Below are 18,348 nucleotides of genomic sequence, written 5' to 3'. Positions count from 1 at the left end.
ACACCAAAGCATAACAACCTGTTAGTGTGTACATCTGGCTCCTTACATACATATACAACATGTACGTGTCATTGCATAATGATACTCCTCTGTAATACATATATCATAGGCTAAGGATGCCTATGGAAGCATTTTATTATTTAGTTGGCACTTTAATAGGACTTTCTGGCTTAGAGATAGTGTAGGAAATTGGTGTAATTAAACAGAAAGTCCTCCCTTCTTACAAACTACCCAACACATCAAAATCTTAGCATTGTAAATTCTATTTGAAAGCAAGGTTCTCTGTTCTAGCTTTTCAAATGATCACTTCGAAAAAACTAATTTCTAGGGTTCAAAAGGCCCTGTTAAAAAAAAGAAAAGTATAAAAAGGGGATTATTTACTAAACCTGGATTTTTTTTAACTAAATTACAAATTAAAGGCAAATATAAATGAATTGGAATAATTCTCCAACTTTATTTGAGCCCATCTTGGTTATATATTGGTGACGGATTGAGCCCTGGTCAGATGATTGCTCTATAGCATTTCTTACACACCTTGCTTATTCCTATGTGGGGAGCCAGAGGGACTGGGTAGGTTAATAATTCCTGTACTGTTCCAGGGCAGTGAAGAGGTTAACCTGTGCTTTATGATCCCACTCACAGTTGGTGACATGTGTTTGTCACTGTCACTGCGGTGACATTTAGAAACTGCCGTGGGCTTGCAGTACTCCTGCGTGGATCAGGAGGCCTTCTGTTCACTGGCTCTGACAGTAACTTCTGTCTCCAGACAGCTCACAAGCCATCCTGATTTATTCACCCTCGCCTCTATATATTTTTTTTATTCCTTTGTTATATTTTTTAAATGTTTTATTATTGTCATGTGTTTGCTTTGGGCATATATCATCTATACAGCACCATTTAACACGTTCTAATGATTGGGAGTGGGACCTGGACAAAAAGTGGTGAATGTCATGAAGACTACATCCTAATTAGAAAAATAAAAAAAGAGTATTTCTCTACACATTATTTAACATAGTGGAGTTTTGAGCAAGTCAATAAATAAATCAATTGAAATTATAAAAAATCTGTAATGTGATAAGACAAGAAGGTCTAAAGTCAGTGGTTAACTCTGATTAATTCTCTGATTGATGTAGAGGACTCTTTTCTAAGTGTGGATTCTTATTTAAATGTCTCCGAAAATAGCAATACAGCACTTAGTATTACTTAACGGGGAAAACAAACATTTCTGGAGAACGAGTATCTCTGTAGATTAATTTACAATATTGCGAGCAAGGCATGCCCACATGATAAGCAACATTGATAAGAATTAAAGCTAACCCATCTCTGCATCGGACATCAAAAAAGAGGGGTGGGTGACAAAAACGAAATGAAAATGGGAATGCTACTGGATGCTTTCTTATTTAACCCCATCAATTAGTAGTTTAATAAAAAGCACTTTACATTAGCACTGAACTGAACTCTGCATCCGAAGAGGCTGTTTATGTAGAAGTAGTGTTTGAGCATGGAAAATATTTAGAGTATTTTCTATGAATATTGTCTGATAAATGCAATATCTCCCTGGTATTTATTGAAAATAATTAAATAAATAGAACCAATGTATGAGATTAGAAATGTTTAAATGTCATTAAAGTTCTAATGTAGTTTATTCACTCATGGACAGCTAGAATGTAATTATTTAAATGTTGTGGAACTGCCACACGCATTATGCCCAACCGGCATATTCTTAGTCCAAGGATAATGAGAGATGCAGTTCCACAATGGTTGATGGCCCAAATCATACAGTCACCTGTTAATGAGCACTCACAGATTACAGCAGCAGCCCGGTGCAGACGGAATTCAATGTACAGCGTGGTTTGTACGTGCACTAAAGCAGCTTCACAGAGAGAGCCCGTACAGCGGCAGAGGGAGCCCTGTGAACATTGCATTGAGGACACAGCACCCAAATACGGATTGGGGCACATTCAGTCTGTCAAGCTCTGTGTGCAATATAACGCACACTGGGGGAACTAATAGATTGTGTATCAATTTAACTACTTATTTGTTAGTCCACCTATTGTACAGCGCTGCACTGTGCTGTGTGTTGGTGCTTTATAAACCATAATAATAATAATAATTGATAATGTTTCTTGGCCAATCTGCTTCCTCCACTGATCACAGAACTACAAACTGGTGCTGATGGTAACACTTATATATCTACAAACGCACAGAACATTTTACACAATCTATACATTGTTTTCACTCTACATAAGCTGTGGCTTCACATTTTACTCAAAGAGTTAAAGTTTGACACACCTGTATCTAAAGCAGGGGTGTGAAATCTAATGGCGCTAGGAACACGGGGAGCATTTAGCGAAGATGTTCAGGTGCATCATGGGATAACTTCACCAAGATACCTTACCATTGATATAATCATTGAGTATTAATCTGTTTTTTGTGGAGTTTTTTTGTTGCTTTTTTTTTTCTGTGTCTGATGATTTCCAAACTTATCATATTTTTCATAGAATCCTTGCATCCATCATTAAGGTGGTTTATGGGAATGACTCCGTGATTAAAATAAAGAATCGTGCCTGTATAAGCAGGGGTGATGTTTGCTTGATCTATAGGTAACAAAGTGTATAATCTATATTTAATGGTTTCTAACCTACTAACACATTTATTTCCTGTTTCTTTGTGGTTTAGTGGTTGAATCAAAGTCATAATGCAGGTGTCAACTATGCAAACCGAAACGCTACCAAGGTGAGAAGTGGCAGGGGGTCTAATCGTTTGTACACGCATTACATTGACATCATACTGTTATCTTTGTGCTCCTCTAATGGCCAGGCAGCCTCTATCTTATTTTCTATTATATAAATAAAAACATTATTATCCCGCATTATATAACACACTTTATGCACTTTTTGTTTAAGATCATAACTCAAGACTAATACCTGTTACTTTTACCTAATCAGGCACGGAATGTAGAAAAGCAAAAGAGGGTAGCACTCTAGGTTTTCCTATAAAAATAAAACTTCACTTTTATTCAATGTGCAATGTTTCAGATTTTAAAAAATAAATCCGGACATATTTTTGTATACAATAAATAAATAGTATACAATAGATAATTGAAGTGCACTTACCCAACCAGTTCATTTACCGAAATTGTCACGAGACCAAATCCAAAGGTGCGAATGCGTGGGTGCATTCCCTCCACAGTGCCACCTCTTTGGTGTGAACGTCATTGCTAGGCCATATCTATATGGTAGATCTGACCTATAGATAGTATCACAAAATTTTAGCACTCAAACCTAGCGATGAAAAAATGGTCCACTAAGAACTTGACACCACGTATATTTCCTTATAAAGCACGAGCAGATAGCTGTCATCTCTACATCACAGTGACGGTTACATTCCGTCATTATTTTATTGTATTTATTAAAGTTCTCTAAAAGTGATTGTTTTGCTCTTTTTTTTTTTTTTTCATAAAAAATTCCATCATTCCCATTTCAGGAGACCCCTAAGTGTAGAATGGCATATAAAAAAGACAAGTGGAACAGAATACTTTTCCATCAGAACATGTGCCAGAAACAGTGATAAATGCATTGCGTTAATTAAAAAAAAAAAAAAAAAAAAAAAATTGGGGTGTATTCAAAAATGATGGTTAGGTAGCAAAATAAGCAGTATATGGAGGAAAACCAAAACTGACAGATTTGCTTAATTGTGACAAACAAATCCCAGATAAATAGACTTGAAAGTATCAGTGACATTTTGATAAATCTCCCCTGTATTATCCACATACTGTGAAAGTCATCTGTACACTTGGAGATCTACCCTAATGCAGATGTACACAGCATACTCACATAGATGTTCTCTACATACCGCACAAGGAATTCTGTCTTATTCTGCTTGTGTTAAGTAGTCTGTCTAAGAGATATGAGACAACTCTGCCTGCGCTCAATGCATGTGCTATTATATGCTACATTCCAACAAACAGCTGAATTAAAGCGCTGTACACAGAAAACATTCACCTGATGAACATGTCTTGCCTCCCATTAGGAACAGACTAGCTAGATTTCGGTAGCTCAGTTTCCCCATGTACGGTGCTATTCATTATCCTTGTTTTATGGCTTTAATGTATGCCTGTCTATTCCATGCATTCTAGGCTAACTTATGAACTATTTACCACCCTTATGTTAAGATATTTCCAGGCATTCATCATATATTTTGCCTCTTCTGTCTGTTGATGAATGTCGGTCTGCTTTCCTGGAGATAGTCAGAAGTTTATTATTATTTCTTCATGGATTGCAGGATAAAACTTACCAGGAAAGGTTAAAGGATCTTAACATGTATAGCTTGGAGGAAATACGAGACAGGGGGGATATGATAGAAATATTTAAATAAATAAAGGGAATCAAAACAGTAAAGGAGGAGACTATATTTAAAAGAAGAAAAACTACCACAACAAGACAACATAGTCTTACATTAGAGGGGCAAAGGTTTACAAATAATATCAGGAAGTATTACTTTACTGAGAGGGTAGTGGATGCATGGAATAGCCTTCCAGCTGAAGTGGTAGAGGTTAACACAGTGAGGGAGTTTAAGCATGCGTGGGATAGGCATAAGACTATCCTAACTATAAGATAAGGCCAGGGACTAATGAAAGTATTTAGAAAATTGGGCAGACTAAATGGTTCTTATCTGCAGTCACATTCTTTGTTCCTATGATTCTCTGTTTCTCTTGATAAATGTGCAATCCTCTTATTACTTTATGAATTATTGTTTAAAACACATTACTCACTGATCTTAGAATAGATGGGAATTTAGAGTGAATAGCAGATGTAAGGCCAAAATAGCATCTGCAAACAGAGTTGACTTGGACGAATTTTTCTTATTTTATTAGTTTACCCCAAATTTGGCAATTTTATTTGCATTTACTTTGAATTTTTGGAAATGCTTGCCTTAGTGAATAGCCCTCTGATCCTACATATAATACATTTACTGACATTGAATTAATTTCTCTCCCATGGTCTGCCACATTCCCAAAGCAGTTCTCCCTAGTGGGGATATTTCATGTACTGGTTGATTGTTCTATGCTGTGGTGAACTATATATTCTCATTTTGTCGTGTCATTTTAGCCGTCGCCAACATCAAAGTTCATTCTGGGATACACAGGAGCGGTGTTCAGCGCGGTCTCTATAGCGGTGAGTAATGTTTCATTAAGGTTATCATGGAGCTCTCCAGTTGCCACTCCGATAATCTTTGCCTTATGGTTGGTTGAGGATCACGAGACGTAAAAATGTAACGTCGTGGCAGCATGACTTCACCTTACTCTAGCCTTCCTTTATATCTGACCTTAGCCTAGCTCTAGGCTAACCCTACCCTCGCCTATCTCTAGATCTAACAAGTAGTAAATCTTACCATAGCTTACATCTAGATCTTACCAGTAGTAAACCCTAGACTTTATCTAGATCTGACCAGTTGTAAACTCTACCCTGGTCTACATCTAGATCTACATCAGTAGTAAACCCTAGCCTTTATCTAGATCTGTTCATCAGTAAACCCTAGCCTATATCTAGATCTGACCAGCACTAAACCCTAGCCTATGTCTAGATCTGACCAGCAGTAATCCATCACTTGTATCTAGATCTCACCAGAAGTAAACCCTAGCCTTTATCTAGAGCTGACTGGTAGTAAACCCTAGCCTTTATCTAGATCTGACTGGTAGTAAAACCTAGTCTTGCTTATATCTATCTGACCAGTAGTTACTTACCCTATATCTAGATCTGACCAGTAGTAAACCCTAGCCTATATCTAGATCTGATCAGTAGTAAATCGTCCCCTGTATCTAGATCTGACTAGTAGTAAATCCTCACCTATATCTAGATCTGACCAGTAGTAAACCCTAGTCTATATCTAGATCAGTAGTAAACCCTAGCCTATATCTAGATCTGACCTGTAGTAAACCCTAGTCTATATCTAGATCTGTAGTAAACCCTAGCCTATATCTAGATCTGACCAGTAGTAAACCCTAGCCTATATCTAGATATGACCAGTGGTAAACCCTAGCCTATATCTAGATCTGACCTGTAGTAAACCCTACTGTAGTCTGACTTTAGATCTGATCATAACGAATCCCTATCTTATCCTATCTTTATATCTGACCATGAGTAAACCCTAGCTTTTCTCTATATCTTACCTTGAGTAAATCATTTCTTAGCCTACTTGTATATCAGACCATGCATACCCTCTTTCTTAGCCTACCTGTATATCAGACCATGCATACCCTCTTTCTTAGCCTACCTGTATGTCAGACCTTGAATACCCTCTTTCTTAGCCTACCTGTATATCAGACCATGCATACCCTCTTTCTTAGCCTACCTGTATATCAGACCATGCATACCATCTTTCTTAGCCTACCTGTATATCAGACCATGCATACCCTCTTTCTTAGCCTACCTGTATATCAGACCATGCACACCCTCTTTCTTAGCCTACCTGTATATCAGACCATGCACACCCTCTTTCTTAGCCTACCTGTATATCAGACCATGCATACCCTCTTTCTTAGCCTACCTGTATGTCAGACCATCTTTCTTAGCCTACCTGTATATCAGACCATGCATACCCTCTTTCTTAGCCTACCTGTATATCAGACCATGCATACCCTCTTTCTTAGCCTACCTGTATATCAGACCATGCATACCCTCTTTCTTAGCCTACCTGTATATCAGACCATGCACACCCTCTTTCTTAGCCTACCTGTATATCAGACCATGCACACCCTCTTTCTTAGCCTACCTGTATATCAGACCATGCATACCCTCTTTCTTAGCCTACCTGTATGTCAGACCATCTTTCTTAGCCTACCTGTATATCAGACCATGCATACCCTCTTTCTTAGCCTACCTGTATATCAGACCATGCATACCCTCTTTCTTAGCCTACCTGTATATCAGACCATGCATACCCTCTTTCTTAGCCTACCTGTATATCAGACCATGCATACCCTCTTTCTTAGCCTACCTGTATATCAGACCATGCATACCCTCTTTCTTAGCCTACCTGTATGTCAGACCTTGAATACCCTCTTTCTTAGCCTACCTGTATATCAGACCATGCATACCCTCTTTCTTAGCCTACCTGTATATCAGACCATGAATACCCTCTTTCTTAGCCTACCTGTATGTCTGACCATGCATACCCTCTTTCTTAGCCTACCTGTATGTCAGACCATGCATACCCTCTTTCTTAGCCTACCTGTATATCAGACCATGCATACCCTCTTTCTTAGCCTACCTGTATGTCAGACCATCTTTCTTAGCCTACCTGTATATCAGACCATGCATACCCTCTTTCTTAGCCTACCTGTATATCAGACCATGCACACCCTCTTTCTTAGCCTACCTGTATATCAGACCATGCATACCCTCTTTCTTAGCCTACCTGTATGTCAGACCATGCATACCCTCTTTCTTAGCCTAGCTGTATGTCAGACCATCTTTCTTAGCCTACCTGTATATCAGACCATGCATACCCTCTTTCATAGCCTACCTGTATATCAGACCTTGCATACCCTCTTTCTTAGCCTACCTATATATCAGACCATGCATACCCTCTTTCTTAGCCTACTTGTATATCAGACCATGCATACCCTCTTTCTTAGCCTACCTGTATATCAGACCATGCATACCCTCTTTCTTAGCCTACTTGTATATCAGACCATGCATACCCTCTTTCTTAGCCTACCTGTATATCAGACCATGCATACCCTCTTTCTTAGCCTACCTGTATGTCTGACTATGAGTAAATCCTACTCTAGCCTGTTTCTAATGCTTTGACTCCTTAAAATGTGGGATCCCTAGGATACTGCTGACACCATAACCACTACAGCACTGTAGTTATTATGGTGTGGAAGTGGCCCTTTCTGCACATTCAAATCGCTTTATTTATAAAAAATAAAAGGCTACAAATAAAATTGTGTGTGTTCTTCATTATATCATGCAGCCACAAAAGCAAAACTATGACCAAACGGACCATGTTTAGTTTAAGAAACAGAGTTGTTATTTATAAATATTATGCTGTTTAAATGTAAGAAGGTATAGCAAAAAAAAAAAGTAAAATTCTTACAGCGTCCAGAGGTAGCCTATTAAATATTATATACCTTCTCTGTATATTATATACCTTCTCTGTATATAATATACCTTATTATATACCTTCTCTGTATATTGTATACCTTCTCTGTATATTATATACCTTCTCTGTATATTGTATACCTTCTCTGTATATTATATACCTTCTCTGTATATTATATACCTTCTCTGTATATTATATACCTTCTCTGTATATTGTATACCTTCTCTGTATATTATATACCTTCTCTGTATATTATATACCTTCTCTGTATATTATATACCTTCTCTGTATATTATAAACCTTCTCTGTATATTATATACCTTCTCTGTATATTATATACCTTTTCTGTATATTATATACCTTCTCTGTATATTATATACCTTCTCTGTATATTATATACCTTCTCTGTATATTATATACCTTCTCTGTATATTATATACCTTCTCTGTATATTATAAACCTTCTCTGTATATTATATACCTTCTCTGTATATTATAAACCTTCTCTGTATATTATAAACCTTCTCTGTATATTATATACCTTCTCTGTATATTATATACCTTCTCTGTATATTATATACCGTCTCTGTATATTGTATACCTTCTCTGTATATTGTATACCTTCTCTGTATATTATAAACCTTCTCTGTATATTATATACCTTCTCTGTATATTATAAACCTTCTCTGTATATTATAAACCTTCTCTGTATATTATATACCTTCTCTGTATATTATATACCTTCTCTGTATATTATATACCGTCTCTGTATATTGTATACCTTCTCTGTATATTGTATACCTTCTCTGTATATTATATACCTTCTCTGTATATTGTATACCTTCTCTGTATATTATATACCTTCTCTGTATATTATATACCTTCTCTGTATATTGTATACCTTCTCTGTATATTATATACCTTCTCTGTATATTATATACCGTCTCTGTATATTGTATACCTTCTCTGTATATTGTATACCTTCTCTGTATATTATATACCTTCTCTGTATATTGTATACCTTCTCTGTATATTATATACCTTCTCTGTATATTATATACCTTCTCTGTATATTGTATACCTTCTCTGTATATTATATACCTTCTCTGTATATTGTATACCTTCTCTGTATATTATATACCTTCTCTGTATATTATATACCTTCTCTGTATATTATAAACCTTCTCTGTATATTATAAACCTTCTCTGTATATTATATACCTTCTCTGTATATTATATACCTTCTCTGTATATTATATACCTTCCCGGGGTGTCTAGCCTTGTCCATTCCCCATGGTTCCCAATGGAGCTTGCAGTCTAACAGAAAAAAGCCAAATGCCCAGATTATTGAATTCAGCAAAATTATCAGATATTTACAAAAAATATCAAAATAAAACATCATGCATTTCAGTGCCGTCTGTAAATTCTATAATACAATGATTGTTTTTCATATTTTTAAAATTCTTATTTTTAGTTTTATTTTTGTGTATTTTATCCTCCTTAGTATGAATATTTTTCTTTTAAATAATATGTTCTGGGGTGAGGGTGAACTGTATGGAACATGGTGCTGAGTGGATATAAATAAAGATTTACATGTCAGAATGTACTGGGGAGATGAACACAAACACTGGCTAATGAGACTAGGAATCAATATGGTCTTTGGCCATTCTCCAGGATCAGCGCAAATTAGAAAATAATTATTACTAATTGGAAACTTGTTTCTGACTAATTGGAGTTAATTCTGAGTTATACCAGTGATATCACATTGCAGGAGGAAGACCAGTTACACTAGTAATGGAGCCAGTTCTAACAGAATGGGATTTTGAGGAGAGCCATGTTCAGGCCGAATTTGTCAAAACAACAACTGACTAATAAACAGATTAATTGTTATTTCTCAGCCACTTATTGGTATCATCATTCCATATTTGGGTGCAGGTGCAAGCACATAAGTTCCTGTTCTCAATTTCCAGCAGGTAAATCCAGTAATCAGACTTCGGCACACTTGTTGCTGGATTTATTCTTATACACACACACACATGTAAAAAAGTTGTGGAGAATCAAGTGACAAAAATAGTGTGCAGTCGCAACATTCGTATACATCACATGATCTAACAAAAAGCTTAATGAAGGGTTAAATTCATGCTTTAATATCACATGAATGTTGTGATTACCCATTTTATTTTAGTCACGTAAGTTTGCACAGTCTTATAACACTCTTATGGTTTGTAGCTTGGGAAAGACACTTGGGGTGTAAAAGCTGAATATACGCACAGACTATGTGCGGAGGAATCATTGTTGGTTTCATCGTAATATACTGGTTGGCTGACCATACCCGACATAACATTTGGAAGTCGGGGGGGAAGTGAAATATTTTTGCATGCAAGCATTTGTATGCTACATGATCACAAGGTACTTTTTATTGCACCTTATGTGCCCGCACAATCCGTTTTTCTACCTTTGCAGGCTAGCTTGCCATCGGGATGCAGAGTATTTAGGAATATTGGTGATACGGTGGTGATCTCCCCTTTCTCCTGGGCTATGGGTTATGCTGAGGGTGCAAAGAACCACCCTTATAAGCAGCCAAATTGTGCACCCCATTTAGTTCCTTGACCATATTATTAGGTTCAGTTAATGATCAAGAGTACAAAATGCATCCGGTACCTGCTTGTAATGAGATAAACATGATAATTGTTCACGGTTTACATTTTAAAAAGGATGAGACTGATTTTAAAATATACACAGATTGAAGAGAAAAGGGACCGTTTATCACAATCTCTGAACATTTGTTAGAGACTCTAAATCTGTGTTTTCAAACAGCCCACCAGCTATGTCAGAGCAGCTTACATTTTCACCTCCCACCAGCTTTTTGCTACAAAAGACAATTCTTAAATACTGTTTTCCTGTCAGCTTTCCTTGTCCATGCATTAAGTCTATACTCTCTTCAATCCATCATGATGTTTCTCGTTAGATAGTTCAGCTTATCCTCTGTTGTCACTTCATTGCTCCCCTGTTGCCTTTAGAACGAAATGTAAAAGGCTGCACCTAACACATTGAAGACATCGAAGCTATGGTTTGATTCTTTGCTCGGGGATTTTGAGGCCTGAGCAGTGTTTTACATTAAAATGCTACATGTGTAGTTGCCATGCTACTACCTCCGCCATGACCAGCTCAGTTTTACTGAGCACTTATTAATTTAGCATTTGCTACATGTTGTGTGCCAGTGTGTATTTTTGTATGCGTGTTAGTGTGTGCCTTTGTATGAGTCTAAGCATGTGTGAGCATGTTGATAATTAGGGCCTTGATTACATTCCAGCCTACATGTAATATCTGCAGAATAATTGCTCCCAATAAGTCAGTTCATCAGTTCAGATCAATTGCATTGCCGCCATTAAAGGCTTATCGGGAGCAGATAAATATCAGTTCAGTTAATATTGATTTTCAAAAAATATTGAAAATCTAATTAATACACTTGGCATTAAAATTATCGGAAACTGTGATTCAATGCCATCTATCGAGGATGTAAAAAAGAAAATAACTCTGCCTTCCCATCCTTAACTTAATAATAGTGGGGGTTGGTCCAATTAATCCAATACCTATAATAAATTGTACATATCACACTTCTTTAGGTAATTAATCTTTCCTTAAGCTTCAAGAAAGGCCCCAAAAATGTATTTTAATTACCTATGTACCCCATGGAGGGCTCTGCAAAGACTGAGCTAGCAGGAAAAACTTTTATGTCATTTGTCATTTAAAAAATAAAATCTTTATTGGAAGTAAAACAATGGGGTATGTTTTGGGTCTCAACCTTCTTATAGTTAATTACATTTTCATAGCTTGGCACTAGGGCTTTGCATCTGCTTATATCTGTTTCAAGATTAAATGCAAGGCTATATGTTGCTGTGTTCCTTTGAAATGCAATTAGAAAAATGTTTCATACATACAATTTATACATTTATTTATTTAATTACCACATAATAAGGAACTATATACTGACTTCTCCAACATGATCAAGATTTTGTTTCAAATAAATCTATTTCGGTTGAAATTTTGCAATCTGTTTTATCAATTTTTACAGTTCAGTTTTTAGTGAACAAACTCTTAATTTTAAACGACTTGTTTCCAAGTGTTTAGTATTTCCTAAAATATTTGACTAACTAGGATATATCTTCGTAGCATGTAAAGCAGTCATAGCTAACCCTGACACACCAGATGTGTCTGAACTACATTTCCCATGATGCTCCTGGTTGCACACCATGAGAAATTTAGTTTAGTTGTACAAAGCTTCCATCGCTGGTATAAGGTGCCTTCCCTGTGACTTGCAGCTGTGGAATTTTCTTACATCTGTTAACGACATATGGTGGAGGCTGCTCTGCTCCACTGGATTTCGTACCCCCACTAATGGTTCATCTTCCCTTGTGAAGTCACTTCTTAGGGTTAATTTGACGCAGAGACCTGTAATCCTATCTTCATAGTGTGACAGATAATTGGGCCAAGTAGGTTGATTAACCACAATAGATCTTGCAGGACATGTTCTGCAATGCTCAGTACGATTTTCTTTTCCTTTGTTTTTATGTAATTCTTGTTAGCCCTTACTGCACATTTCCAGCAGTGTTCATGCCTGTATTACTAATATTTTCATCAATCTATTTATCTTGAATTACCTCCTCCTAAAGCAGTTTACCCCAGCTGCATTGGAGCCTCTCTGAAGCAAGGGCATTATACAAGTGGGTAATCAAAGCCGCTTTCTAAGTGTTGGAATCAAGGCAGAGGTCAGAGCCATCGGACATAGATTCCGTGGGAATACAAAGCATAAGTGGCAAGAGGTTAACTAGATTTTTAGTTAATCACTACAAATATTATCTCTTTATGAGGACAAGGGAAAAGCTTAAATGCTGGGGAACCTGACCTGGAAGGCTGATGTCAGCCTGACCTTTTTTTATCACATTGCCCTTCCTCCCCCACTTTTTTTCCCCGTGTGTTTTCTAGCTTCTCAGTGGGCCTCTGTCTTGAAGGGGTTCCATTTAATTAATACTACCTCTCCTCGGACCACTGGGGGTGATAGCACTTGTTTTCAGGTCATCTTGCTCTAATAGGCTCTCACTGGGAGGGGATTTACAGCTAATTGACAGCAGTGATCAGTTAATGAAGGCTTTGGCCTGAAGAGCTCAAGAAGCACATACAAAGCTTTGGCTTTTACTTTTTTTTTCTTTTCTTCCCCTCCCCTTCTTTCTTTAGTTAACCTTTGATGGTCTTAGTTCATCTCATCCGCACAGGCTTCAGATACATCAAGGACAACTGAATAAAGAAATTGCCCTACAAGTCATGCCAGTCTTTCTATGTATTTATTCAATGTTTGGTATTGGCCTGGATCAATTGTCTGTGTAGCCACTTATTTCCTGCTATCATGGCAAAGAAATTGGTCATTTTTGTGTAATAGAAACCGAAGAAGAGGATAGAATAAGATCTTGTTTTATTCACCATATAAACCCATAGATAAAACGGATTCAGCAAGAGTCCGTAAAAAAAAAGAAATGTAGTAAATAAGTAAATTGTCCTTTTTATAGTCAAAGGTGTAAAAATGTCTGATAAGGAAATCGAAGCAACATTTTTAGGGGCGTAAAGGCATATCTTAAAAAGATTAAAACATAAAATTGGAAGCCATGTTCTCTACCTTTTATATAAAATGCTTATGTTGAGTTGCATTAACAGGATAGAAGTTTGTGAGTTTTGCACAACTATCCAATTAAGAATATTATTTATTATTCATATTATTGTAAGTCAATTCTTGCTGGATACCTTCCATTTGTTCATGATATAAAGAAGATTGTATAAAACGTCTGATTTTGTATCTTTTTATTAAATATTGTTACTTTATTTATTTAGTGTCTTTAAAACTAGTATCCTTTTACATTGTAGATGTTACATAGGGTCTGTTTATTACAACCTGATTGCTTATGCGTATTTACTATAGTTATTGAGCTGGGCCATGAAGAATACCGTAATTCTGATTGTTGAAAATCAAGGAAGGAAAATGATCTTGTATAGACAGCAGCTCAGTGAGAGAGGTTATTAATTTCTTCGGGTTTTGTGGAAGTGCTGCTATATTAATCATTATATGTAAACATACATATTCTGAAGCTTATGACCAATAATTGTCACCGTGATTTCCCATGATTCCTGGCAAGCCACCAGATGTCACTAGTGAAAAAACACTAAGCACTAAGAAAAAAAAAAGGGTACGGTCTCTACATTGTAAACTATCCAACCTATAAGGGCCTAACCCTGGTTGTAGTAGCCAAAACGTTTGTTCCCCCCAAAAAAGAGGACCAGAAAATATTGGATAGCCGATAATTACAAAGCTTTAGGAAAAACTGAAGGGAACCCTAAGTAATAAAGTTTTATGAGCACCGAGCTTCAGGAAAACTAAAAGACCATGTCCTTACATTTATCCAGTGCTTATTTTAGTGGAATGAATCCTTTATTAGTTGCTAGGTTAGATGTAAAGTGGCATGTCCACTAAATGTCTCAAAAGGAGGGAATAGGTTGATCGTAATATAGGAGATAGTGCATGAATATGTAGCCTGTTAGGGCAGAGGACAAAGATTGTAACAAAAGAAGTTACCAATACAGTTACCCTCTCTTCCCTAAATAGCAACAATGTCTCAATCGTAGTGACACATAGTCAAAGACTGCATATGAAAATATAGAACTGTCTGTGCTTTATGAGTCCTGCACGAAGCACACATTCGCCACCGAGTGAGCCAGGTAACTTTAAAGTTCAATAATTCTAACGGCTACACTTGGATAGAATAAATACCAGCCCTAAGGTCTCAAATATGCAATAAAATGCCTATTATTGGAGTGAATAACTAAGGGTACACTGTATAAAGCAACCCCTGTAACAATCCTGCACACTGCACAAATCCATAAAGAAAGGAAAAACTCCTCCTATTAGATCAAGATCAGCCCAATCGGGTTATAGGGCTTAAAGGTATATGGGGTGTACATAAGGGTTAGCGCTAGAGATATGGTGCTCAGCGATCCCCAGAAGTACTGTTAAGATCGATGGCTAAGTCTCAAATCCCCTGTAAAACCCTGTCAGCTGCCTCCTAACTCAGAGACGAACAAATGATTATTCCTTGATAGCTAAGTCCTACATAACTATGCCCGACACCACACCACAATCTACAGTAAACAAATAGCGCTATTTGTTCACTGTAGATTGTGGTGTGGTGTCGGGCATAGTTATGTAGGACTTAGCTATCAAGGAAGAATCATTTGTTAACATATAATTGTTCTGAATCTGTTGTGTATAGTCATTCTCTGCATGCATTTTAATGTAAACGGGTTCTTTACAGAGAAAAGGCAGTGTTTACATTACTGCCTAGTAACACCTCTTGTAGCAGTCCCTTAGATGGCTACTAGAGGAGCTTCTTGGGTCAGTGCTGGACAGTGTGCAGCACTGTCGTTCAGAGTCTCCATTCTGAAAACCCCCCATAGAATTGCACTGATTTAATGCATCTCTATGAGGAGATGCTGATTGGCACAGCGCATCATTTTGCTGCTTATGTGCAATAGCCTCCCAATGAGTTTCTATCGGAAAACATTGGATTAGCGGAGATCTTCAATTTTGATGATCTCAGCCAAGGAGGCGTGGCAGGGACAGGGCCAGCCATAGCGAGACCTGTGCGGCACTGAAATAAAGGTAACGTTTAAAGCTTGCCAAGAGGAGCCGAGGCATAAACTGCATTTTTTTATTCCTGACACTATAGTATTCCTTTAAAGATATAGCATATAATGTCACAATCCATATCAGTCTCCTTTAACAAAATGAAAATGGAGGGTGCAATTCTGTGTACCACAAAAGCCATGCCAGTGCAGCTGATGACTGCCATTAACTACAGTGCTAAACGCTGTTAGGTGCTAATTGATTGAAACTTCAAAATAGCATGAACTAAAAATAAATTGCTGTGCTTAAAATAAACTGTGTTTCAAATCCTTGTTTTGGTAAAGATGCAGTAATGATCACATTAACTGTCATGCATAGGTTATGTCTATGAATTTATAATTTTGTAACTGTATGCTGTGCAGTTGTAATAAAGCAAAGTACGTCACACTCTCATCAAATAAGAAATAATAACAAAAGAAACAATTGTGTAATCCTCTATTGAGCAATTACAGGAACGCTCCAGACACCATAGCAACTACATCAAAATGAAGTTGTTATAGTGCCAGCATTTCCTTTGGCAATTGCTCACCTTTAGGGGTTAAACCGTCCCAAATGTTTTAACCACAAAATCTATTTTCCAGCGCCGAAATGAGTAGACTTTGGCAGGGGCCACTTGCTGAGAGTGGTCAGTCACCATTTATAAATGGTCGTGAAAAAGGTACATAAGGTTTATGAATGGTGAATCACTGATTGGTAGAGAGCAACAGCTGAGACCTCTCTCCATTCAACGGTGTTGCTGCCAAAGCCTTCCGGCCTTTAGAATTTGTGTTAGCGAAAGGTTTAACCCCTACGTTAAGGCCAGCGCAAGGGACATCCTCGCACCATAACAACATAATTTTGACAAAGTTGTTATACCTCCCAAACTGGTCTTTTAAGGACCAGAATTGTTCATGCATAGCAATCACCATGAAAAACATTGGAATTGTGCCACATTTAGAACTTTGCACAATAATCCCATGTGTATTGTACATGACGTTATACAAAAGCTAGATTATGCTGCACTTTATATACCAGGCTCTGAGCCCCAAGTGCTTACTGTCACCTTGCTGTGGTCTTTCGTATGGTCTTGGTGTCACAACGTTTTTTTTCATCTGGGCGACTGCCAATCAAAACAACTATGGCAGATGTGCCCACATGTGCTGTAATGTTATGGCCATCTCTGTATAAACTAAAGCTGCAGTAACTGATGGCTCTCTGACTTCAGAATGATGTTTAGTGAATTACATTATTATATCTTTAGATAACATATATTTTATATTTAGATTTCTTTAGCCATTAACCATTTCCCCTTTTTCCCCAATGTAATTGTTTTAGCCACCTGTGGTATCTAAGGATTAGTGACTGTTAGAAGATCTATTACTTTCTTTGAGATCTGTTCCCTAAAGGTTGAGTTACAAGTTATACAAGTTATACAATGTTGGCTACAGTTTGGTGAAAAGTCTCCAGAATTAGCTATTTACTAATGACATGTACATTTTAAACTCCCTTACTAGATTTTCTCTGCCAATTAGACGTTAAAAACAACCTTAATTACAGAGAAATTCGGCATGACTCTGATATTCCATGCCTTGTTGGGTTTGACCAAAAAAAGTGGGGTCCATCAGATCCTCTGCAAACCAAGGATACACAGACAATCATTTCCCATATCTCCATGTGTAGAATGAAGTAGAATGACATATGTGTTATTAGGGAGATTGATGCCAATGGGAAAAGAAAGGAACAATGCTATTGGTTGCTACAGTCCTTTTACGTAGAAGGGAATAATGCCAATGGAAAATGAAAGGAACTATGTGATTGGCTGTTGCAAGCCATTTAAGTATCAGGACTATTTGCAATGGTAAATGATAGGAATTATGTGATTGGCTATTAAAGCCAATTCAGTCCATTGATGCTACATTTGTTTGCAAGTTCTGTAGAAGACGTCTAAGTTACAATCCCTGTTTAAAATGTGTTTTTGCTGCTGGACATCAGTTCTACAATGTTTGTGTTTTTATAAATTATAAAAAGCATGTGCTATAAAAAAAAACAACAACAAACAAACAGTGATTGCTATTGTAAGAATTCACTGTACTCTAGTTAGTTGTTTATCTTTTCATGGACCAAGTGAATGATTCTTTAACCTAGTGTCAGCAGAGGTTGTATAGCACTTGTCATCGTCCATCACACTGACAGCTGTGGATACATTTGCCACCCTTGCATATTTACTTTTCATTTCGTATCACGACTAGCATTTCCGTTTCTGCTAATGCCCAGAGACCACATTAGTGCACCGAATAATCTGTAAATATAATCATAATGCGGCCATTTGTGGCATGTCTACAGACTTAACCCATTCACAGTTGGCAAAAGTAAAGAAGGTGGAATTTATATATTTTTAACATTTCTTTATTTTTTCCATTGCTAATCTTTGCACTATCTTTTAATAATTTGCATGCTGTAGTGGAGACGAGTTATACAAATCAATATGCCCCTGGCAGTCAAACTGTTAATACACTGCTGTTTGGATGTTTG

General features: G+C 37.0%; 1 protein-coding gene across 1 annotated transcript in view; it reads left to right on the top strand.

The window, feature by feature from the left end:
• SFXN5 (sideroflexin 5) overlaps nucleotides 1-18,348 on the top strand; it is a 236,662-nt gene that overhangs the window by 110,589 nt on the left and 107,725 nt on the right. The window contains exons 8-9 of the mRNA XM_063457586.1: nucleotides 2,680-2,736; nucleotides 5,112-5,177. Of these exons, the coding sequence (XP_063313656.1) occupies nucleotides 2,680-2,736; nucleotides 5,112-5,177 (123 nt within the window). The remainder of the gene's footprint in view (nucleotides 1-2,679; nucleotides 2,737-5,111; nucleotides 5,178-18,348) is intronic.

Source organism: Pelobates fuscus, chromosome 6, assembly GCF_036172605.1.
Source record: "Pelobates fuscus isolate aPelFus1 chromosome 6, aPelFus1.pri, whole genome shotgun sequence".
Classification (NCBI taxonomy): domain Eukaryota; kingdom Metazoa; phylum Chordata; class Amphibia; order Anura; family Pelobatidae; genus Pelobates; species Pelobates fuscus.
The sequence above is the reverse complement of the archived record's forward strand: the minus strand, read 5'-3'. Positions and strand labels throughout refer to the sequence as shown.